Source organism: Chiloscyllium plagiosum, unplaced genomic scaffold (assembly GCF_037043375.1).
Source record: "Chiloscyllium plagiosum isolate Xiang-an unplaced genomic scaffold, Cpla_swu_hap1 HiC_scaffold_19, whole genome shotgun sequence".
NCBI classification, from domain to species: domain Eukaryota; kingdom Metazoa; phylum Chordata; class Chondrichthyes; order Orectolobiformes; family Hemiscylliidae; genus Chiloscyllium; species Chiloscyllium plagiosum.
In genome coordinates this window covers 57,031,378-57,056,553 of record NW_028270157.1, presented here as the reverse complement: position 1 = coordinate 57,056,553, position 25,176 = coordinate 57,031,378, and the positions used below count along the sequence as shown (strand labels likewise).

The 25,176-nt window shown below is 41.7% G+C and overlaps 1 protein-coding gene across 1 annotated transcript in view; it reads right to left on the bottom strand.

Moving 5' to 3' along the window:
* The window catches only part of LOC122559532 (ADP-ribosylation factor-like protein 8B-A), a 94,284-nt gene extending 71,919 nt beyond the window's left edge, over positions 1-22,365 (bottom strand). Inside the window, exons 1-2 of the mRNA XM_043709139.2 lie at positions 22,166-22,365; positions 2,530-2,610 (exon numbers count right to left, since the gene is read on the bottom strand). Coding sequence (XP_043565074.1) covers positions 2,530-2,610; positions 22,166-22,294 — 210 coding nt within the window. The 5' untranslated portion in view covers positions 22,295-22,365. The remainder of the gene's footprint in view (positions 1-2,529; positions 2,611-22,165) is intronic.
* Between the last annotated feature and the right edge of the window lie 2,811 nt (positions 22,366-25,176).

Below are 25,176 nucleotides of genomic sequence, written 5' to 3'. Positions count from 1 at the left end.
TGTCATTTGCCTGTTCATTAGTGTATAATTTTCATTGAGTCCAAAATGCATTAAAGTAAAAACTACAAAAAGTGGAATCTTGTTGGTAATTTCTTAATTTTGAGAGTGTTCAATAAGATTATTTTGGTTTATAGATCCTGCTGGGATCCAGCAGAAAGCGAGGAGGGGAACTGGAATATGGGTCGAGAAAGCAAGTGTACAGAGATTACCTTACATTTATGATAAAGTGTCAATCTCTGATTCCTTAACTCACTGACAATAATCAAGGCTGGTGTTATCTATTAAGACATTGCTACTAATTTCTGAAAAGTAAAGTGATCATTTGATCACAATAAAGTTCGCCATTTTCTACCCCTTATGCACTGCTTTTTAAGAAAGATGCAATTAGTATTATTATCCCTTTCTTTTTAAGTGAAAGGGATGCATTTCATCTGGTACAATTATCCCATAGACATCTCATTTGCAAACAAAATGTCCAAGTCAATACGATTAAAAATAGAGTTTATCCTCTATCTATTGCGAATAGTTGGCTGATACAGAATCAACATTTCCTGGTCATAGTACTTGCACACAATCAATATATAATTGGATCTAAACACAGTTTTACTCTCTCCCAGCTGATCAATCTTCATTTCCACTTATTCAATTGTTATGTCTAATGTTCTGAGTGTGGTTTTCAGATCTCCATTTCAGCTATCATTAACTTCTCTGCTTCTTTTTCCCCTCCCTGTATCTGTACGAGAGAATTACTAAAGAATAGAATATCCTTTATTGTCACATGCACGCGAATGAGTGCAGTCAAAAGTTTGTAATGTCACTGCTTTGGTTCCATTTTAGGTACAGGGTACCTAGGTACAGATACTTTAAGTGTTTGTCACAGAATTGAAAAGAGTAAAATAAAAATGTTTAGCATAGGAGTACAAAGTTTTAAAGAGTACTTGACTTACTGAAAGTTCAGAATAAGAATAAGTAGTATCTTTAAAAAGTACTCAAATTATCATCCTTTTCACTAAGACTGTGCTCAGCAAGTTACAGCACAGGAGATAGGTGGCAGGCCAGAGCCCGGAGTGGGATGCAGTTTAAGCTTGGTTCAGCCTGGGAGCTGGGTCCGGGCACTCACCTCCAGGACCCTTCTCCTGGGCACAGCTCCCAGGCTGAGCCAAGCTTAAACTGCATCCCACTCCGGGCTCCGGCCTGCCACCTATCTCCTGTGCTGGACTGGATTTGGACTAGTCTCCATTCTCCATTCCTTCCAGGTAAGTTGAAGCAGTTAAACGTTGAGGGGGGCGTGGTGTGGAGAGAAACTGGTTCACATGTCTGTATGGGATGCTTTATTCAAATTTCTTATACTGTGGCTTCTCTGTCTGAACTGACACTACCATGAGCTGGTGCTGCTGCCATTTTATGCCAACACCAAAAGATTTCATTTCAATGTGAAGGCTGGCATTAAATATTAAATTGAGAAATCCTCATGAAAAGGCATGGAGAATGACAACATCAAAACTGAAAAGTGTAAGGTAAAACACCAAGAAATCCAGGAGCAGTGACAGGAAATGCTTAACATTTCTTTAAAATTCTTTAACATTCTGAAAATTGTAATTGGATCGGAAAACTGATGATGCTCCATGACCTTGTAACCATGCAGCACAATATGCTGGTGTAAGAGACAGCAATACATTACAGCAAAAAAAAAAATTCCAAGCTTCAATTTTGTGTTTGCTGAAATGATATCATCTTTAGAATTGAAAGATAAACACTCATCTTTATACCATTTAAAGTTATTATGCCCAAATGCTATTCCAATTTATACATGTTCTTACAAAGCAGTTCTGTTTCAGCAATTTTCTCAAATTTCAAGCAAATTAAATCTTCCCAAAACAGAGGTGTCTTTCAATTGTGCAGTCACCCAGCTGTTACACTTGGCTTTGTTAAATGCATCTGGCTGCACAAAGTTCACTTCAGATGCTATTTAACTTGTCAGAATGGATTAGACATGTCACCAGATGATCCAATGCCACTCTCACTGGTGTCATGGAGGAACATGCCTCTGCATCTGCACCACAAACAAAGCAAATATGTTGCTCGCGCTCCACTAGTTCAGTTCCAAGTATTGCAGAGGTACAAATGGAAGAGACTGAAATTATAAAACAAACACACAAAACAATCCAAGTGGCAAGAGTCACACTATCCTCAGGCTCCCAGGTAACTGCAAATGAACACACGATAAAGCATATTTTACAGGTATGGGATTTTCAATAAGCAGACACTTTCAGAATGTGAATCCTGTGAAGACACAAGATTAATTTCATCTGAACACATCCTACAGCTTTGGTTACTCAATTAAGCGCTCACTAAATTCTTTTTGGAAACCATAAGAAAAAGAACAGATTACATTTCTATAAATGAAGTGAACCATTGGTGAAAAAGAGAGAATTAAAAATCATTACAGTTTATTAGTAAAAACCTATATGATGTTTATATACACAGAAATAGCTGCTGTCATTTGTAGACATTTATTCTGCAACTTACCTTAATGGTGACATTTCCTTTTGTTAGTTTTCTCATGTTGAAACCCACAGTTGGAATCATATCTTCAGTGAACTGGCCAGACTACACAAAAAAAGAGGGGATATCAGTCTCAATATTCATACTTATGTGAAGGTAAGACTACTAGTACATATCTAGTAAAACATTTTAGAAAAAGAAGGATGAATATTTGTGCTGTCTTCAGCTACATTCTTCAAAAAGAAATCAAAGGCTCTTTTTGTACATAACCACAGTATTAATGCTAGGAAACGCAATATCTCCCCTCTCAGGCATTCTAATGCCAGCATCAAGCGTAAACCGGTCAGATGATCTGAAAAAGACACGAGTGGTTATTTTACTGAAGCATAACTAAAACCATTTGTACACAAACATACATTTGAGAAAGGCAACAGACGCAAAAGAGTCAGCTGAAAGAACTTTGTTCAAGGGATTATTCAAGTTAGGGGAAGCGATGGCCTAGTGGGGTTATCAGTGGACCACTAATCCAGAGATCCAGATAACGTTGAGGACCCAGGTTCAAATCCCGCCAGAGCAGATAGTAGAATTTGAATTAAACAAAAAAATATAATTAGGGGTCTAATGATGACTATGAATCCATTGCTGATCGTCAGAAAAACCCACCTGGTTCACTAATGCCCTTTAGGGAAGGAAACTGCCATCCTCATCTTGTCTGGCCGACATGCGACTCCAGACCCACAGTACTGTGGTTGACGCTTAACTGCCCTCAGGGCAATTAGGGATGGGCAGTAAATGCTGGCCTAGCCAGCGATGCCCACACCCCATGAATGAATAAAAATAAGATGGTAGAATTGGACTTGAATAAAAATCTGGGATTAAGAGTCTGATAACGATCATGAAACCATTGTTGATTGTTGGAAAAAGCCCAGCTGTCTTTTAGGGAAGGAAACTGTGATCCTTGTCACATGACTCCAGAACCACAGCAATTTTGTTGACTCTTGGGCAATTAGGAATGTTCAATAAGTGTTGGGCTAGCCAGCGACACCCTCATCCATGTAAAAGCAATCACTTCGAAATGAGTAAGGAGCAAAACTGGATCAGTGCTGAGAGGAAAATTAGATCAACATTTTGTGGGAAAAGAAAAATATTAAACACTATGATAGCAAAGCAGGGCTGGATTAAGTTAAACCATTCTAATGTGGTGCAAGCAGCCATACAGCAGTGATAAGCCAAATGGACTCCCAAGTAATGCTGACATTTGAAGGATTCCAAGGAAACAAGCACTAGCTTTCCTGTCCAAGGTATCTTCAGCAGCAAAGAATTTATGGTAATTATTTCCAGTGAAAATAAGGCCACAATTTATTACCAAGACAAATAGGTGTTTCAGCAGCCCAAAAACAGAACACACACACACACACACACACACACACACGCGCGCACACACACCCCGTTTCCTACGGACCTCAGTGCAAAGGCTAGCAGATGTAAGTTTAGGGTAAATAACAGGGTGGGGCATGGGTGCGGGTGGATTCATGCAAGGCTTGTTTGTTTTAAAAACAGTTAGTGCTAATGATCTGGAACTCGCTGCCGAAGATTACAAGCTACGGCAATCAGCATGTTTCAATAGCAAATTGAATGGACACTTGAAGGAAATTAACTCACAGGGCTACAGGGACAGAGTGAGGGAGTGCAACTAATGGAATTGCTGTACAGAGAGCTGGCACAAACCCAATGGGATGAACAGCTTCCTTTCATGACACAAGTGATTCAATGGGTTAAAGATTTTCCTAAAATTGAGGCCAAAATGTGAGTTTATGAAGCGTTCCCCTCCACAAAAGTCCAGGCAATGTTTCTCATGTAATTTTACACTGCTCACCTCATTAAGCAAGCACCATAGGGCTGTCACATGGCCTCTTGCACTCAGCAGCCGAACAGAAGAACTGCTTGCCAGAATAAGGATGGCTCCCATATGCCAGCAACTTCCAACATTCACATCACTGGTGGCAATGTTTAAACTCCAGCTGAGCACCACTTCAAACACTGAGCCAGGAACTGCTCTTCACTGTTCGTACCTCAGAAATTGTGAAGAGGATGTTTTACAGAGGCAAATTGGAATCTTGTTTCGCAGATGGGGGCCTGGCGGTCCTATTGGGGAGGAGAATTATCCTTTCTCCTGAAAACCATGCTGCCCGACCCTGCCAGCCTGCTGTGAAGTTGCCATCCAGGCCTGTGCGGTTTCCACCGAGAGTAGGAAGGTGCAGTTGGTGCCATCATCTTCTCTCTGCTGATTCACACTCACTCAAAATCAGCCACTGCACCCACCTCCCATTGAGACTAATGGTCTGCAGCTCTCAATTGCATGCTGCACCTTCCCTCAATGGCTCGCACCCACTGCATTCCCCAGACTACTTATCCTTCCTACCCTCTGCACTTTCTGCTAATGCACCAATCTTTCCTCCATGTAGCAACTATTTCTAAATCAATCAATCCCTCCCTCCCTTTGTCTCACTGCAGGAGAAATTAGCCCACTCTAAAAAGGTGTGGGGGTCTGGTTGGCATTATCTTTTTCTCACCCATTATGAGGTAAGGATCTTTAAATTATTGGGAGGGTTAAGCCTGATCATGCAGGGATTTCCAATTTCCAGCAACCTAGTCAGCTTCATAGTGTTCCACTGTGCTACTGTCCCATTACCACCACTGTGGATGCTCTTAAACTCAAAACTTCCACCCCTAATTGTGCAACTCATCCCCTTTCTGGTTTTGTCCAGGCACCTGTGGCAACCAAGTAGTATCTTGTGGGAGGACAATACCTCTGTTCATCAGCTCCTCCACTACCTCACACGAAGAAGTCACAGCTCTCTCAGTAGCAAGCAACAGCAAGGCTCTCTCCTGAACCTGCCACCAGCTCAGATGCTGTCATCTTAGTGGGTACTTGAGCTCAATGAGACTTGCAGACACATTCTGGCAAGTATATCAATGCCACATCTCCACAGCTGGCCAAGGAAGTTATGACCCAGGCCACTGACTCTCAGAGGATTGCTGAAAGCCAGACATCCTCTCAGACCTAGGCAGAAGAGGACCCCATGGTGTTGTCCATTTGTACGTTTTGTAAAAATGCAACAGTTGCTGGAACAGCGAGTAGGTTTGACAGAGCCACTTGGTAAACTGGATTAAGGGATGGATGAGTTCATCAGCATTGTGCTGGCTCTTGTGTGTGCGCGCGCATGGTCTGGCAGTCTCCATGGACAAATTTCCAGTCATCATGGGAGAGCCAGGTCCAATAAAATGCATATCGGGTGTGGGAGATGCTCTCAGATTTGCAATCCATCAGCAAGACATCAGGCGGATGAGGGACCCTAACCTCACTCTAGGTGCCCCTTTCTCTCAAGGGATAGGGTACGTACCCAACCAAAGGAGGAACCACACACACACACGGCACTCTAGAGATGCCTGGCCCTTGCTTCTCCAGGGTCACACAGTTTGTCCAGTGGAAATGACATTTGGGTCAGAAGATTGTGGACTCCTGAACTTGCTCTGCATCCCAAGTAGACTCGCAGCTGTGACCTCTGCATTAGGAAGCTGTCAGGCCATCACTGGAGGTTGACCCCTGACTGAACTCTACACAGCCTGACAGATTTGGCCTGCAAGGTAGAAGGTGACCCACTCCCTGGACTGTAATAGTCCAAGTCCCCAGTCCTGATCATGCCAAGTGGCTGACTGGCCTTGGGCCAACCTGGTGCACTGGGATCAGATGCTGCCCTTCAATAACTGTGACAACACCCCCTCATTCACTATTGTCCCCTGTGACTGGAATCAGGACTACCTCTCTTTAAACTTTCAAACATGGACATTTGTTTGAAAGTGTGCTGCTACTGGTTGGAGGTATGATACTGACATGACACGACAGTGCCAAACAACATATCAACCCTCTTCGACTAATCAATGTTGGTAAACATGGCTATCAACCTGGCTTTCTGTCTGCACCAAAAAGGCAAGACAGGACAGAACTTTCATTTCTAAACAAAGCAGCAATGTGCAAAAAGGCAAAAGGGAGAGATGTGCGAGTCTCCAAGCAAGCATGCGAAGAGCCCGGAGATACACCCTATTCCAATACATGAGATGGCCTGTCCCAGAGTGCAATGTGACCTGGCAATAAGATTGCCATGTAAGGTGTCAATGAGCTCCAAATACACATCCGCTGACTTGTACTAAGCGTGTCCAAGATGTACTATGCTGATGTGGTAAAGCTGGTCCTTTGCCAATGGAACCCCTGCAAATGGTACTGATAACATGAAATGTGGACAGAGCAATTGGATTTGCCTCTTTGGGGAAATGGAAATTTAGGGTGGGAGGTTTTCTCTCCCAGTTAGAATTCAATGAGCTACTGCCCACTCCGTCCCACTGGAAAGAGCAGACGTGAAGACGGGCTGAGGGGAGAAATCTGGCATCATTTTGATACAAAGCAGGGCCTCGCAATCAGTGTGGGATGGGAGAACAGAGGGAGTGGGCGTGTTCTGAAGCCTCAGACTCAAACAGCATCCAACTGAGAGGATTGAAATGTAACACAACAAGGAGATTCAAGTAAGATTAGACTTGTTTTGAAATTAAAATAAGCCCAAAGCATTTTTAAACATAAAAAAGTCCAGGTGTGGAAAATAAAACCAAGTCATTGTGTTGGAAAAAGGTGGCTGAAGAGTCCAACTTTTCATTCAATACTCAGTAGTTAGAACATGCATTATTTTGAGGGGGTAAGATAGTATCAAAAGGGAGTACATGATAAATGCCATTGTGGAATGGGTATTGTGGATATGTTGGACACTGATCACAATGGAGTTTCCAAAAATCTTTCACATCCTGTCACAGCCGGAAATCAGTAACATATGAATAGATGAACAAGGAGCAACAGGAGGTCACTCAGCCCTCAGAGCCTGCTCTGTGATTCAATAAGGTCATGCCTGATCCGATTTTAACCTGAACTCTACATCTCTGCATACCCCCCCGATAATCTTACACCTTTGGTAATCAAGAATTTACCCACCTCGACCTTAAAAAGACTTTGCACCCACAGCTTTTTGGAGGTTGGGAATTCTAAACACCTCAGGTAGTTCCAACAACCAACTCAGTTGTGTATGGGGTCAAATTTTGTCTGACCCAGTACAACAGGTTGCAAATGGCTATTTTCAAACACTGAAGATATTGGCTCTATTTTGCTCCACAAGTGAGTAAAGCATAAAAATATTTAATTGTATAATTTTTTCTAAACAGAAATATTATTTTTATAACACAGGAAGAAAGCCTCCAATAAAATGTTTAAAAGCCTTAGTAAGTATTAAAAAGGTTTAGACATATTGCCGGACTCCTCTTTGCCTCACACCGGACTAAAACAGAAGAACATAAGAGTCAGGAACCAGAGGAGGCCATTCGGCCCTTCAAGCCTGCTCCACCATTCAATAAGATTATGGCTGATCTTTTCGTGGCCTACTCTTCAAAAAAAAAAAAAAATGGACTCATCCATTAGCTTTAAAAACACTTACTGAGGAAGCCTCAACTACTTCAGTGGGCAGGGAATTCCATGGATTCACAAGTCACTAGGTCAAGAGGATCCTTCTCAAATTTGGTCCCAAATCTGCTCCCCCTAATTGAGGCTATGCTCACTCATCCTAGTTTCACCCACCAGTGGAAACATCCTCTCGACTTCTATCTTACCTATTTCCTTCAAAATTTTATCCGCTTCTATAAAAGCTTTCTCCACATTCTTCCAAATTCCAATGAATATAATCCCAGTCTACTCAGCCTCTCCTCATCAGCTGACCCCCTCAACTCCGGAATCAATCTAGTGAACCTCTTCAGCACCCCCTCTAGTGCCAGTACATCCTTTCTCAAAACTGCACACAGTACTGCAGGTGTGGCCTCACCAGCACCATATACAACTGCAGCATAACCTCTCCGCTTTTAACCTCAATCCCTATAGCAATGAAGGACAAAATTCCATTTGCATTCTTAATTATCTGTTGCACCTGCAGACCAACCTTCTGTGATTCGTGCGCAAGGACACCCAGGTCCCTCTGCACAGCAGCATGCTGCAATTTTTTTTAACCATTCGAATAATAGTCATTTATATGGTTATTCCTACCAAACTGGATGGCTTCACATTTATTAACATTGTACTTATCTGCCAAACCTTTGCCCACTCGCTTAAACTATGTCCTTCTCCAAAGTTTCACAGTCCTCTGCATACTTTGCTCCACCACTCACCCTAGTGTCATCCACAAACTTTGACACACTACAATTGAAGCAGAGAAGTAAGTATTATTTTACACAAGACCTGTAAACCCAAGGATAAAACAGATTCATTTGAAGGAAGAATCATTGGACTCAACACATAATTTTTGTTTCCCTCTCTACAGACACTGCCAGACCGGAGTTTCCCCATCACTTAGTTTTGTTTTCAGATGCCCGTTTTGCTTTGGTTTAATTTTTAAAAGAAAGCACCGATTTTACAGTCTCAAAAATATTACAAATTTGCTTCTAAATACATTTTTTCTAATATTAATTCACTACTGCCTTGGCCAGTAATTATTATCCATCCCTAAAATTGACCAGAGGGCAGTTAAGACAACTACATTGCTGTGGATTTGGAGTAACTTTAGGCCAGATCAGGTAAGGTGGTACATTTCTGTCCCAACAGGGGATTAGTGAACAAGATGGGATTTTCCAACAATCAATAGTTAGTTGCTATTAGGCCAGTTCTCCATTCAAGATTGCAATGAATTCATGTTTCACCATCTGCAATGATGGGATTGGAAACCCATGCCCCCAGAACAAGGACCTTGATGTCCAACGTTATCAGTATGGCACCCCTTTCTACATGCTGCAACAAGGGCATGTGAATCACTCTTCCTGGTTTCCAGCTTTAGTAAACCAAGCTACTTTATGTCATATAGCTGGGCACTCCCATTTAAGTATGACACCAAACCAAAAAGAAGATCAGAAGAACCTGATTTTCAAGCATGTTGTATACGAATACTAGTACAACTGATTTAAATCAGCCTTAGATTAGAAAGAAGGGGAATATATCATCTGATTACTCATCAGTGACTTGTTTTTAAGGAAAGGATTCATATTGCTATAGAATACCCATCTTGATGGTAATCACCCTTTACTACTCAGTATCAAGGCACAAATAGAGAAGCCATGACAGCATGTTTTCCAACATGGAGTTCAATATCCTTAAGAGAAGAGAAGAGAGATAACAAAGAAGAATGAAGAAAATATTTGATAAGTTCTCTGAGAAGTACTCCTAAAATGGAAGCAAAAATTGATGGCTACCGATTTCAGTGACATATGCAGGGGTAAGCAAATGTGATTAAATATGAATGGAGAGCTTCCCTAGCTATGCTTCCCCCAGAAATACATTGCATTCTAAATATTCAATCATAATTTAAACAGACAATTAGTGGGCAAGTGGAATATCCAATTTTCTGAGAAGATGAAACTGAATAGTAAATCAAAAAGTGATCTGTAGAAAATGATAGAATGCAGACTAATATGAATTCAAGCAATTAGATAAAATGCATGGCAGACTGCAATTCCAGGTGATGGGAGAGATAATGCACACAGGTGCAAACCACAGCAGATCACGAGCATGTCAGTTAAAAGATAGTGGACAAATATATCTGGATATAATATTAAATACTAATACCTTTGAGACTGGATGATTGATAGGTTGTACAAATCTTTATATTTAAAAAGATTTTAAAGCAATATTGAAGCCTTGTTTCGAGTATTGAGAGCATCTTTGGGTCACTGATTCCTACTCACTGGTAGATTACATTGTTAAATGATGTCTGTTCACCCTTTCGTTTCGTATAATTGAAGGGTTACAAGTATAAGTCAAGCTCTTTAATAAACCATAACATGTTAGAATGCACCAGCTTTGAACTGTGCTTGTTTCTCACTACATCCATCAGTATAGATATTTACCAACAAATATGGTCTTATATTCCCCTAACTGCCCGAAGAAATCATTAATTACTTTTGTGTGGTGTAGTTATACTTCTGTTTGAAGCTCCCCATGATATTCTGATTTATTTTAGTCTGAGATGTAACTAAAAAGGTGGGCAGGCAGCTGGTGATTTTGTCACAGATGATAAAAGTCACAGATTTGAACATTCCACTGGATTTATTTTGTGGAATCTCTTCTGTCAGATTGCAGGTAAGGTTCCATTGGGGTGGTTATTTCAAAGGGGGAATCCCTTCCTCATGAAGGCCTTCCTCCCAGACCAAATAAATTTATGTTTTAAGGGAATCAATTTAATCAGGGTTTCTTGAGATAATATTTAAAAAGTGCATTTATTAACTACTAAGCACAAAAAGAAATAATAATGCACACAGATTAAAAAGGAATTCCAAAGACAAAAAAAAGTTAAAAGATCTACAAGTCAGTCACTCTGGGTGATTTATGAAGTATTAGTGAAACATTAATAGTTGAACATTTAATAATGGGATTCTTGGCTTTGCAATTAGTTCTCTTTTGTCAATGGCGGTCTTCTAGCACTTCAAGTAATAGTATCCTTTTACCTGCAATGCAGGGATGATTAGTGGGCAGTTCTTCTGACAGTGACTTTCACAGCATACCAATGCTAAAACAGGAGCCTCAGTTCAAATAGCACATCTTCTCCAACTCGCAGACAAAGAACAGGGCTACTATTAGTTTAAAGCTTTTATTTTGTACATTCACGAAAGAAAGTTCACAAAAAAAATGTCACAAACAGGAGTTTGCCAAATAGGAATTAATTTATATCGACAGTCTTTTCCTGCCTTTAAAGAAAAACACTTTCTGTACTTAAAGGTTTAAAATGTCTATGTTACTTCAGGGTTCTGTTCCACCATCATGACAGTCTGACACATTGCTACAGTAAAGAATGCTGATGGCGGTAATGATGAATAGGATACCAATTGATTGGGCTGCTTAATTCTTGATGGCGTCAAGTTTCTTGAGTATTATTCAAGTTGCACTCATCCAGGTAAGTAGCTAATATTTCATTACAATCCTGACTTGTGCCTTTTATGTAGTGGACAGGCTTTGGGGACTCAGGCGTTAAGTTAATCACTACAGGATTCCTAGCTTCTGGCCTGCTTTTCTAGCCATATTATTTATGGCTGGTTCAGTTAGGTTTCATCTCAAATGGTAACCCAACAATATTGATAGTGAAGGAGTCAACAATATTGAATTTCAGATTTGTTCTTGCTGGAGATGTTAGTTACTTGGCACTTTTGGCACAAACAAACATTATTGTGACTGATCAACTCCAGTCTTGCTTGAAATGGATAATGTCTGTTGCATTATTGGAAGATGGCAAATAACACTGTACACTGGAATGATCGAACATCCCAGCGTCTGACCATATCTTGGAGAGAAGGTCATTGATGAAACAAGAGAATTTGGTTGGACTTGTGAAACGACTGAGGAACTACTGCACTGAGCCTCAGGATGTCCTGATCACCTCCCAACAACCACATCTTCCTTTGTGTGAGGTACAGCTAGCCAGTGAAGAATCCTCTCCTGATCCTTACTGTGTTTTGTGTCTCTTCCAAAGATGTCAACAGAAACATATTCAGAAGCCACTGGATATGCCAGTTTTCCTGAGGTGAAGGTTACACTGGTCCATAAAGAAAACAAGTTTTGCCTTGATAGTAAGACTGAAGGTTGCAAGGAAAGGCCCTTTTCTTTATATCCTATAGCAAAAGTGGAATGTTGATTAACAAATTAATGCTAATTAACTAACACTACATTCATAAGGATACATTTAGAGACAGGTACAGGAGCCCCTCAAGACCATTCAGTGAGACCGTGAGTAATCTGTGGCCCAAATGAACTGGCTTCACATACCGTTGATCACAGGTCCATCCCAAGTTGCTCAACTGGCTGAATGTTAATATTAGCTTAAAATAAATTACAAGAGGGCTTTTGTGGCTCAGTGTCAGTGACCTTATCTGAGCCAGGAGGCCCAGGCAAAACTCCGTGGCATATCATATCTCAGAACAGGTTTATTAACAAGATCTAAAGTAATTATAGCAAGAGTGGAAACAGATCAGTCAGTGGTCCATAAGACCATAAGACATAGGAGTGGAAGTAAGGCCATTCGGCCCATCGAGTCCACTCCGCCATTCAATCAGGGCTGACGCGCATTTCAGCTCCACTTACCAGCGTTCTCCCCGTAGCCCTTAATTCCTTGTGACAACAAGAATCTATCAATCTCGGCCTTGAAGACATTTAGCGTCCCGGCTTCCACTGCACTCCGTGGCAATGAATTCCACAGGCCCACCACTCTCTGGCTGAAGAAATGTCTCCGCATTTCTGTTCTGAAATGACTCCCTCTAATTCTAAGGCTGTGTCCACGGGTCCTAGTCTCCTCGTCTAACGGAAACAATTTCCTAGCATCTACCTTTTCCAAGCCATGTATTATTTTGTACGTCTCTATTAAGTCTCCCCTTAATCTTCTAAACTCCAACGAATACAATCCCAGTATCCTCAGCCGTTCCTCATATGTTAGACCTGTCATTCCAGGGATCATCCGTGTGAATCTCCGCTGGACACGTTCCAGTGCCAGTATGTCCTTCCTGAGGTGTGGGGACCAAAACTGGACACAGTACTCCAAATGGGGCCTAACCAGAGCTTTATAAAGTCTCAGTAGCACAACGGTGCTTTTATATTCCAACCCTCTTGAGAAAAGTGACAACATTGTATTTGCTTTCTTAATCACGGACTCAACCTGCATGTTTACCTTTAGAGAATCCTCGACTAGCACTCCCAGATCCCTTTGTGCTTTGGCTTTATTAATTTTCTCACCATTTAGAAAGTAGTCTATGCTTTTATTCTTTTTGCCAAAGTGCAAGACCTCGCACTTGCTCACGTTAAATTCCATCAGCCATTTCCTGGACCACTCTCCCAACCTGTCTAGATCCTTCTGTAGCCTCCCCACTTCCTCAGTACTACCTGCCTGTCCACCTAACTTCGTATCATCGGCAAACTTCGCTAGAATGCCCCCGGTTCCCTCATCCAAATCATTAATATATAATGCGAACAGCTGTGGCCCCAGTACTGAACCCTGCGGGACACCGCTCGTCACCGGCTGCCATTCTGAAAAAGAACCTTTTATCCCAACTCTCTGCCTTCTGTTAGACAGCCAATCCTCAATCCATCCCAGCAGCTCACCTCAAACACCGTGGGCCCTCACCTTGCTCAGCAGCCTCTCGTGTGGCACCTTATCAAAGGCCATTTGAAAGTCTAGATAGACCACATCCACTGGGTTTCCCTGGTCTAACCTACTTGTTACCTCTTCAAAAAATTCCAACAGGTTTGTCAGGCATGACCTCCCTTTACTAAATCCATGTTGACTTGTTCTAATCAGACTCTGCTCTTCCAAGAATTTAGAAACCTCATCCTTAATGATGGATTCTAGAATTTTACCAACAACCGAGGTTAAGCTGATTGGCCTATAATTTTCCATCTTTTGCCTTGATCCTTTCTTGAACAAGGGGGTTACAACAGCCATCTTCCAATCATCCGGGACCTTTCCTGACTCCAGTGACTCTTGAAAGATCTCAACCAATGCCTCTGCTATTTCCTCAGCCACCTCTCTCAGAACTCTAGGGTGTATCCCATCGGGGCCAGGAGATTTATCAATTTTAAGGTCACTGCAGGTTCAGTGATTAATGTTGGACATCTATGACTGTAGGTGTCAGTCTCCTAGAGGATTGGATGATGATTCCCTACACCCCCAGGGGGTCACAGTCAGCAGAAACATTACATTCAAACCTGGAGTTTAAGGGCAGAGAAAGCTTCAAGTCAATGGACTCCAGAACCAACAAAATTGACATTTGGGTGCAAGCTTTTGAGGAAACTCAGGGCAAAATATTTTTCTACTGCAAATATTCAAAATATCCCCAAGTCAAATTTCAGTTCCACACTTATCGATTGCATTTTACATAATGCAGAGTACAAAAAGATTTTAACCTTGGTACTGGGGTACATAGGAGTTGAACTACCTGAGGCACAGTTGGTTGTGATGTACAAAATAGCTACATCTGCTCTCAGCCATACAAGAGTCATTCACTGTGTAAATATAGTCTGTCTATCAAAAGCTTGCTGAACCACACAGTCATTAATCTTCACATTCATGACCGTAGAAATTGCCAAAGATAGAAGAGTCAGTGTGTACACATCACAAGAATTAGACAAAATGGTCCTTTCTGAAGGCATATCCATTGCTGCAAATAGGCAGTGATAGTGGCTCAAAAGCAAAAGGGCTTCCAGGCACAAATTAAAACTTAATACTCGAAAGTAAAGGAAAATCAGGAGTTTGTTTCAGCACAGTAAACAAATGCTCCAAACATAACAGGCTCACACAGAAAATCATGACCTCACGAACAGGGTAGCAGAGCCCTGCCAGGACTCAGGCATGACAAACTTCCACAATGAAGGAGAAAGATTCAGAAGAAAAATCAAACAAAAAAAAAACACTAGAGCAACTTAAAATAAACAAATGATTACACTGAGCTCAAAACACTTTAGGGCTATTTCATAATTTGCACAGTTTGCAATCTCTGCTAATCTACCATTACCATCAAGCCAGAAAATCAACACTGATTCAAAGAAGAGTACTGGAGGGAGCAGGCATATCTAAACTTAGGTGCCATTTGGTAAAAGCCACAACACAGTCCCAATTGTGTGCTAAAGAACATTAACAGTAAACGATAGACAGAGCTAAAATTATTCCACAACAAATAGATCAGATCTAAGTTCAGCAGTCCTATTAATTCAAATTATGAATGATGGTGGACACTAGAGATCAAGAATCCCAATGCTGACATGACAGGGGAGCCCCAGCATAGCTGTGCAAAAGATAAAGAGGAAGCATTAGCAACAGTCTTTGGGTGAAAAGAGCTGAGTGGATGATCCATCTTGGCCTCACTCAGAGGTTCCCAGAATCACTAATGCCAGCCTTCAATCAATTTGATTTATCCCATGCAATATCAAGAAATAGTATCCCCTGGATGTTTAAATCCCCAGGCAGTAAAGCCATATAATCAATTCTAGTGATGTGAATTGAAGACTAAGTATTGGCCAGGACACTAGAGAGAACTCTTTGTCTTCAAGCAGCACCATGATATCTCATGTTCACCTGGAGAGAGGATGTTGTCGCTCAGTCGAAGACCTCAATCTTAAAGATGGCACTTCAGGCAGTGCAGTGCTGAGAGGGTGTTGCACTGTCATATCAGCTCAGAACACACACAAGATCCTATGTGATTTGAACCTCCAACCTTCTGACACAAGTGAAAGTGCTACCACTCAGCCTAACACCCAAAGACCTTTTCTAACTTCTCCACTCTTTAGACTCTCACTCACTTCCAGAGTAAATCAAATCCATCATTGTCGCCGCCTCTTCATTTATACATGGGGAGGCAACATTGAGAGATAGATAATACAGCTGTTACACATCTGTAATCTTTCTCAAAGTAAGGCTTTCATAAAATCACCTGAGTTTACAATGATTGGACTAGTAATCCAGTTTAATGCTCTGGGGGGAACACAAGTTCAAATCCCATATCTGCAGCAAATGGAATTCAAATTCAATTCATAAGGAAAAGAAAAACTGGAATATAGAGCTAATGGTGACCATGAAACTACCATCAATTGTTGTAAAAGCCTATCTGGTTCATTAATGTGTTTTAGAGAAGGAAATCCTCATCTAGTCGGGCCTATGGCAACGTAGCTTACTTTTAACAGCACTCTGAAATGGCCAAGCAAGGTATTCAGTTCAAAAACAATGGATAGGCAACAAATGCTGGCCTTGCCAGGTAATGACTTATCCAACCATATTTTATGATGATTTAATCTTTGATCAGGAATTGATGCAAAAGCCAATCTTGTCAAAGTGAACAGATGAGCAGCCAATTGGCCAAGCAGGGAGCAGAAAAGTACTAATTGTCCACTTGTTTTACACATCTGTCAAATTACACTTGACAAAGTTCCATTAACATCAATCAAATGTACCTTAAGTGATGTTAGCTGAAGATGGCCAGTACAGCCAAATCCCCTACTCTGAGATACTGTATATGTATAGTGTCATAAATTGCCAAGCAAGAATACAGAATCCACATTTAGCATCTAATCTAAAAAGGTACCTCAAGCAAAGCAGTACTCTCTCAGTCCTACATTGAAGATTCAGACTAGAGACGACCGTTATGAGTCTCCATGAAACCCCGGGAAGAACAGTAGATCAGCTATTGTGGGAAAAGTAAAGTAATCAAGAGAAAATCAAAATGACAAAAAAAAAGTGAGCCAGAATTGCAAACTTAATATCAACAAATTAGATCCAAAATAAGCCTTCAAAAAAAAAGTCAGATAATTCTGCTCGTAAATTTGATAGATGTTTTTCACAAGACATTTCAAGAAAAATTAATAACTTCAAATCAATATTTGGCAATATACTTCAAATAAAAAAAGGGAAAAGACAAAGTGCTGATCAGTTTATAAAGCAAGAAAATATGAGACAGAACCCTTTAGCATTGGTAAGCATTTGATCAGGCTATACTTATTATGGATCAGGCCAGACCCACTCAAATATTTTCAGAAGATAGCTCAGATCCTAATTTGTTTTAGTTGTTTTAGGCAGATGCAAGGTAGATATTCCAGGAGCAATGCAGCCGGTCAAACCACTCACTCAGTTTTAAACAAAACAGAATGTATTTACAGACTACCAAATGAATCACAAAGATACATAAGTTACATTATTCTATCTTCTATGAAAACCCAACCGACACTTAATGATGTGTTTACGGGGATGTTGCAGGAAATTGGAACAACATCACTTGGCGGAAAAAGTAAATTCAAACCTAGGTTCTTACAGGAGAGATGTCAGAGAGTGGATCAGCCAGGGATCGTCTGCTGAAGCATGGAACCACTTTTCACTATAGCTGCTTCTCTATCCTCAGCAGTTTCTAACTGCTAAAACTAAACTAAATTTAAAAAAATCCCTGAACTAGGAGAACTGGCTACTTCCCTTTCATTGTACAACTGTTTAAAAAAAAATCTAAAAAGCCTTCCCTGATTGTTGACTTCAGCAGTCGCTGGTTGCCGTGATAGCACCTCTGCCTTTTATCACCCCTTCTGAAGAAAATCAAGGACAACATAACATTGTTAAAGGAGCAGCATTGTCACAATAACATATCATTGCAATAAATTTGGATGGAGTCATATTCACTATTTAGGGCGTATATGATGCACAGAAACAAAAATATGTTGTCAATTTATGACTTTTTTTTTAGATTAGATTACATTACAGTGTGGAAACAGGCCCTTCGGCCCAACAAGTCCACACCGACCCGCCGAAGCGAAACCCACCCATACCCCTACATTTACCCCTTACCTAACACTACGGGCAATTTAGCATGGCCAATTCACCTGACCCTGCACATCTTTTGGACTGTGGGAGGAAACCGGAGCACCCGGAGGAAACCCACGCAGACACGGGGAGAACGTGCAAACTCCACACAGTCAGTCGCCTGAGGCGGGTATTGAACCCGGGTCTCAGGCGCTGCGAGGCAGCAGTGCTAACCACTGTGCCACCATGCCGCCCACATTTGTTCCTTAGATTTCTTTTACGTGCCATGGTCACTTCTGGGGCCTAGGATGATGCTGATTCCTCCATCTGGCTTTTTACCTTTCCATCATACAATTGAATGATTTGCTTGGCTGTTTCAGAAGGCATTGGTATGGAGTCACATGGCCAGAGCAGATAAATACAATAGAGTTCCTTTTCTCAAGGACCATAAGAAATAGGAACAGGAGTAGGCCATTCAGCCCCACGAGCTTTCTCCACCATTTAATAGAATGACTGATCCAACATTCCCCACTTTTCTGCCTTTTCCCATAACCCTCATTCCCCCTACTGATCATGAATTTAAATCTACCTCATCCTTAAATATACACAAGGACTCTGCCCCACAGGTCTCTCTGGAGCTCCAAAGGTTCTCAATCCTCAGAAGAAACTCCTCTTCATCTCAGTATTAAACTGGTATCCCTTTATCCTGAGACTATGCCCTCTGGTCCTCAATTCTGTAATGAGGTGAATGTTGAGATTATGTTTCCCTCGGTCAAGTCCTTTAAGAATCCTGTATGTTTCCACAAGGTGACTTCCCATTCTTCTAAACTCCAGAACAGTATCCCAACCTGTTTAAGCTTTGCTTATAAGACAAACACTCCACTCCAGGGATCATCCCAGTGAACCTTCACTGAACTGCCTCCAGTGAAATATCTTTCCTTAACGAAGGAGACTAAAACTGCTCACAATACTCCAGATGTGGTCTCACCAGTACCTTGTACAGTTGCAGTACAACTTTCTGACTCTTGTACTCCAACCCCCTTGAAATAAGGGCTAACATTCCATTAGCTTTCATGATGACCTTCTGCATCTGGATGCTAGCTTTCTATGTTTCACGTACAAGTATCGCCAAGTCACTTTGTGTTGCAATTTTCTGCAAATTTCTCTACTTAAATAGTACTGTTCTTTTGTCTTGCCTTCTGAAGTGAAGAACTTCATATTGTCCCACATTATACGCCATTTGCCAATTTTTTTACCCTCTTACTTAACAGGACATTCACTTCCTTCAAGATATATATTTTATATATATAGTAAACAGTTGGGGTCCCAATACTGATCCCTGTGGTGCTGGAAAAGCACAGCAGGTCAAGCAGCATCCAAGAAGCAGGAGAGTTGACATTTTGGGGTATAAGCCCTTCATCAAGAAGGGCATATGCCCAAAATGTTGACTCTCCTGCTCCTTGGATGTTGCCTGATCTCCTGTGCTTTTCCAGTGCCACACTTTTCAACTAGGACTCTCCAGCATCTGCAGTCCTCACTTTCTCCTGATCCCTGTGGAACCCCACTAGTCACAGGTCACCAGCCCGAGGACAAACCCCTAATCCCCACTCACTGTTTCCTGCCCATTAGCCAATTCTTATGACATGAGAGACATCAACAAGTTTTGTAATCTCCATTACATTAGCTTTTAATTCCAAATTTCACTATTTCCAATAGTGGGCTGCAAACCCACATACCCAGATCATTTACCAGAAACACCAGGTGACAGGCCAAGTGAAATTATCACCACAACATCTGCCCCACACAGGTAGAAAGGGATTTGAAAATAAACACGTGGCTTCGAGGAGCCCATGTACATTTGTTGGTGCACGTCACTTGCTTTAATTTAGAAATAGGAGCTGAAGTTTGGATGACCTCACATTTACAAAGGGTGCAAAGTGGGAAGATAGCCATTAAGCATTAGAATAGTTGAATCAAAAAGGTAATAAAAATGTGGATGAGGGTTTCTGCAGAAGATAGCCTGAGGAAAGATTAAGGTGGTCGAAATTAGAGGCACAAGTAAGTGTTTGCGTACAACATGGTTCAAGCTCACAGAGCTCCCAAGGAAAGGCGTGGAGTCAATGACTAGGGAGCCAAGTCTGTGTTGGACACCAAATATCCAGGGTTCAGTTAACAGGAAATCCTGTTCATCCAACAGGGGAACATTGGTCTTAAGTATTATTAAGTATGGGGCAGCATGGTGGCTCAGTGGTTAGCACTGCTGCCTCACAGCACTAGGAACCTGGGTTTGATTTCCACCTCAGAAGACTGTGTGGAGTTTGCACATTCTCCCTGTGTCTGCGTGGGTTTCCTCCGGGTCTCTGGTTTCCTCCCACAATTCAAAGATGTGCAGGTCAGGTGAATTGGCCATATTACATTGCCCATAGTGTTAGGTGCATTAGTCAGGGGTAAATATAGTGTAGGGGAATAGGTCTGGGTGGGTTACTCTTCGGAGGGTCTCTGTGGACTTGTTGGGCCAAAAGGGCCTATTTCCATACTGTAGGGAATCAAATCTAATTACTGAAGAGCACCATGTAAATGAGAAGTTGGACAGAAGGGCAGATAGATCCTTGGTGGAGCCTTACATGGAAGGGAAATCAATGTTGATCATTCTCCAGTGAAGACTGAATAATTAGAAATGGAACCAGGTGATGGCAATACCGCACAGTTGGATGACACAGACAAGACATTGGAAGAGAATGGTGTGTGGTTAACTATGTAAAAAGGCAGCACACAATGAGAAGGAACAGATTTACCATGGTCACAGTCATACGCATATGGAATAATGACCAGATGGTTATCTTTCTTTTAGCTGCTGAGTCAGCATCTCCACAAGAGGCAGGTGAAAAAGCAAAGGACTGGCCTATGGAAAAAGATAGAATGTGCTATTGTGATTTTGAAATAAATCCTGGAAACATTTGGAGATCAGGTCGCAACCAAAAGCAAAGATAATAGGAAGAATGCTTTAGGCCTTCTGACTTATTTTTACAACCAGACTGAGAGGTGACAAACTTATTGCATCATTTTTATTGAAACTTTAAAAACAGTCACCAGCAGGACTTTATATTTTAAAATATATGCTCTTTTTAAAATACAGAAGGTATGCCAAAATGAAAAGAAGTTTTGCATCTACAGGCAAATATGGATTTGGGAGCAGTTTCCGAACACCATATTCTGAGTTTTACAGTATTGCAATAACTATTCTGTCCAATGACAATCTATACTTAACACAGGTGAGCTTTCTCATAACCTGCTTGGCAAATAACAATGAATTACATCAAGTAATTTGCTCCAAAATGGATTTTAAAATTTTCCATTGCGGCACAAAGAACGTTATTCATTCCCTCCCTGACATCCAGCTGGAATTCTATAAAGAATATCAGAAATCTCCAAGTTTCTGAGGAAGCAGAGGATTTTTTTTTGCTGTTAAGCTTATTGTTCTTCCCATAACTTATGAAACATTAAATTACTGAACAGCCAGAGCACAGACTTTTAAATATTGAAAGAGGACAAGAAGCAAATATTAACTTCTCAAAAGTATCACCCCCAAATTTCCAAGTGAAAATTATTGGCAATGTTACTAATCAGTTATACATATGAATGATTGACAGGATTTGTTTATATTTCCCGGGAAGAGCTTGTGTAATATCAGGTGACTCATCAATTGGACCACACATGACAGCATAATGTGCATGTGTGTACACACAAACAAAATGATGCTCATCACATTAGCGATGGGTGGGGTACACAGCAAGGAAATGTACATCTACATCCACTAAAAGCTTGTAAAATTTTGGCACGGGAATAAACAGCAAAAGCACTACACTATGCAATCATGGAGTGGAAATGATAAGATTGTTTCCAGGACAGATTTAGTAGGAACATATATAATTGAGGGGAGCTGGGCTGTTCTTCTTCACTGACGCCTGAGCAAGGTAGTAAACCCTGGAAGGCCGCACAGAACAGAAACCAGTCCAGTGCTTGCTTCCCATCCAGAAAAGCGCCAGCTCTCTGTAAGCTTTCCGTTTGAACACGAAGTGGTTTCAATGGTAAAGGGTAGAGGGGGAGGTGAAAAGAGAGAGAGAGAGGCTGTGCCCTAGAGTCAGGGCCTCCTTCCCCTCCTGGTGGTCAAAGGTGACTGACAAGTGATGAGTAATGATAACAATAATAATTAACAAACACACAATGAAACAGTTAGACACTGCTTCACGGTTAAGTAGATTGACTATTACCGCGATCACGTTCACAAACGTCGTCTTGCCCGAGTACTGCAGCCCGACCAGGGTCAGCTCCATCTCCTCCTTCCAGAACAGGGACTTAAACCAGTCCAGCAACTTATTAATCAGCACCAGCATGCTCATCTTCCCTGGTTCCAGCTCTCCACTTTCTGCTGCTCTCCCAATTCAGCTTCAGCTTGCCTTATGTCTGCAGCTCCGCAGCCAGTGATCATATGACAGCTGAGCAAGAGAGAAGCGTAACATCAGCTGCGCCCAGTTAAAGGGAGGAGAATGTGTCCAAGTGTCAACCGCTTTAGGCACACTCCAGGAGACAAATAAATGGAGAAAGAGACTCTAAACATCTGAAAGCAGGTGCATATATTTTTTATTAAAATCATGAAACAATGGAAAATGTAATCCATGTATTTCTTTTAAAACGAAGGATTTTAAAATTAATTTATTTGTAAATGATTTAACTGTCAACCTCAGCAGGAAGGTTGTACTATTCAAGAGCTTGAGCACGTAGCTTAGCTTGGCATTCCAACTGCAGATCAGAGGAAGTGCTGCACTGTCAGAGATGCTACCTTCTTGGGAGGTGCTAAACCAAGGTGCAGTCTGCTCCCTCAGCTCAATCACAGATTCCACTAACATCAGATTTTAAAAAGCATAGGACTTCTCCCCTATGTACTGGCCATTATTTATCATTCAAACAACACCGAAAACAGATTGATTTGCCTCATCGCTGACTATGGGGCATCAATGTGTGTGCATTGCATGCCATCTATCCTACGTTGTAATGTCTACCTAATTAAGTATCTAATTAGCTGTACTTGCTTCAGATGTTGTGGAATAATTCAGAAGGGGAAGCCAGTCAACCAATCCGGGGGCAGCACAGTGGCTCAGTGGTTAGCATAGCTGCCTCACAGCAATAGGGTCCCGGGTTCGATTCCAGCCTCGGGTGACTGTGTGAAGTTTCACATTCTCCCTGTGTCTGCATGGGTTTCCTCCGGGTGCTCTGGTTTCCTCCCACAGTCCAAAGATGTGCAGGTCTGGTGAATTGGCCATGCTAAATTTCCCATAGTGCTAGGTGCATTAGTCAGAGGGGAAATGGGTCTTGGTGGGTTACTCTTCAGAGGGCTGGTGTGGATTAGTTGGGCCGAAGGGCCTGTTTCCACACTGTAGGGAATCTAATCTAAAAAGAATCGAATCCTATTTGCACTGGCCTTTTCAAAGACCAATCCAGGTGATTGAACTTTGTATATGGGTCTGAAAGGGTTAATTCTGAGGAGTGCCATAAACACTACCCACTATGATGGTTTCAAACAGATTTGTGGGCCGATATAGTTTAAAAGGATAAAGGAGTTGAACCTAATGTCGGGTCCTCCACAAATTCTCTGGAACAATTACTATCTTTGTCGATGTATTCTGTACCTGAAGATTGCTGTGAAAACTTCAACCTTATCCTTTGCACTGATGTGCTGGGATCCTCCATCATTGAGGATGGGGATGTTTGTGGAGCCTCCTCCTCCAGTGAGTTGTTTAATTGTCCACCACCATTCATGACTGGATGTGGCAGGACTGCAGAGCTCAGATTTGACCCATTGGGAATGGACAGAGCTATTCTATCTATTGATAATGGATCGCATAGCTCTATCCATCACTTTCTGCCTATTCTGTTTGGGGCATGCAGGTAGTCCTGTTTGGTAGCTTCACCAGGTTGACACCTCATTTTTACGTATGCTTGGTGCTGCTCCTAGCATGTCATCCTGTACTCTCCATTGAATCAGGGTTGATCCCCTCTCTTAATAGTCTAGATTAGAGTGGTGCTGAAAAAGCATAGCAGGTCAGGCAGCATCTGTGGAGCAGGAAAATCGACGTTTCGGGCAAAAGCCCTTCATCACGAATGAATGGGGGATATGCCGGGACATGAGGTTACAGATTGTGCTGGAGTACAATTCTGCTGCTGTTGATGGCCCACGGCACCTCATGGATTCCAGTCTGGAGCTACTAGATCTGTTCAAAGTCTGTCCCATTTATCACAACATGATGGAGGATATTCCCAATGTGAAAGCGGGACTTTGTCTCCATAAGGACTGTATGTTGGCCACACTTACCGATACTGTCATGGGCAGTTGCATCTGCAGCCAGAAGATTGGTAAGGATGAGATCAAGTATGATTTATTTCTCTTTTGTTGGTTCCCTCACCACCTGCCACAGACCCAGTCTAGCAGCTATGTCCTTTAGAAACTGACCAGCTCAATCAGTAGCTGAGCCACTCTAGGTGATGGATATTGAAATCCCCCACCCAGAGCACATTTTGTGCCCTTGCCAACCTCGTGTCATTCAACATGAAGGAACACTGATTCATCCAAGAGAGGACAGTACGTGGTAATCAGCAGCAGGTTTCCTTGCCCATGTTTAACCTGAAGCCACAAGAATTCATGGGACCCAGAGTCAATGTTAAGGACTCTAGACTAACTCCCTCCTGACTGTATACCATTGTGTCAGCTCCTCTCTTGGGTCTTTCGTACTGATGGGACAGGACATACCCAGGAATGGCACTCTCTCCCAGATGTTAATAAGGAGGACTTTACAGGGCTGTTTCTGCCGTTGTCTTTTCCAGTGCCTATGTTGATGTCAGGTGGTTCATCTGGGTTCCATTACTTTGTTGAGACCTCGTAGTGATTGATACCACTGTGTGGCTTAATCAACCATTTCAGAGGACAGTTAAGAGTCAACCATATTGTTGTAGGTTTGGAGTTACATATAAGCCAGACCAGGTGAGAATGGCAGATTTCCTTCCCTGAAGGACATCAGTGAGCCAAATAGGTTTTACCAACAGTTGATAATGGTTACATGGTCATCATTAGGTTCTCAATTCCAGATAATTTTAATTGAATTTAAATTCCTTCACCTGCCATGTCAGGATTCGAACCCAGGTCCCCAGAACATTAGGTGACTTTCTGATGCCAAAAACTAATCACTGCTGGAAACTTCCTTACACATACACACAATCTCCATAGCAC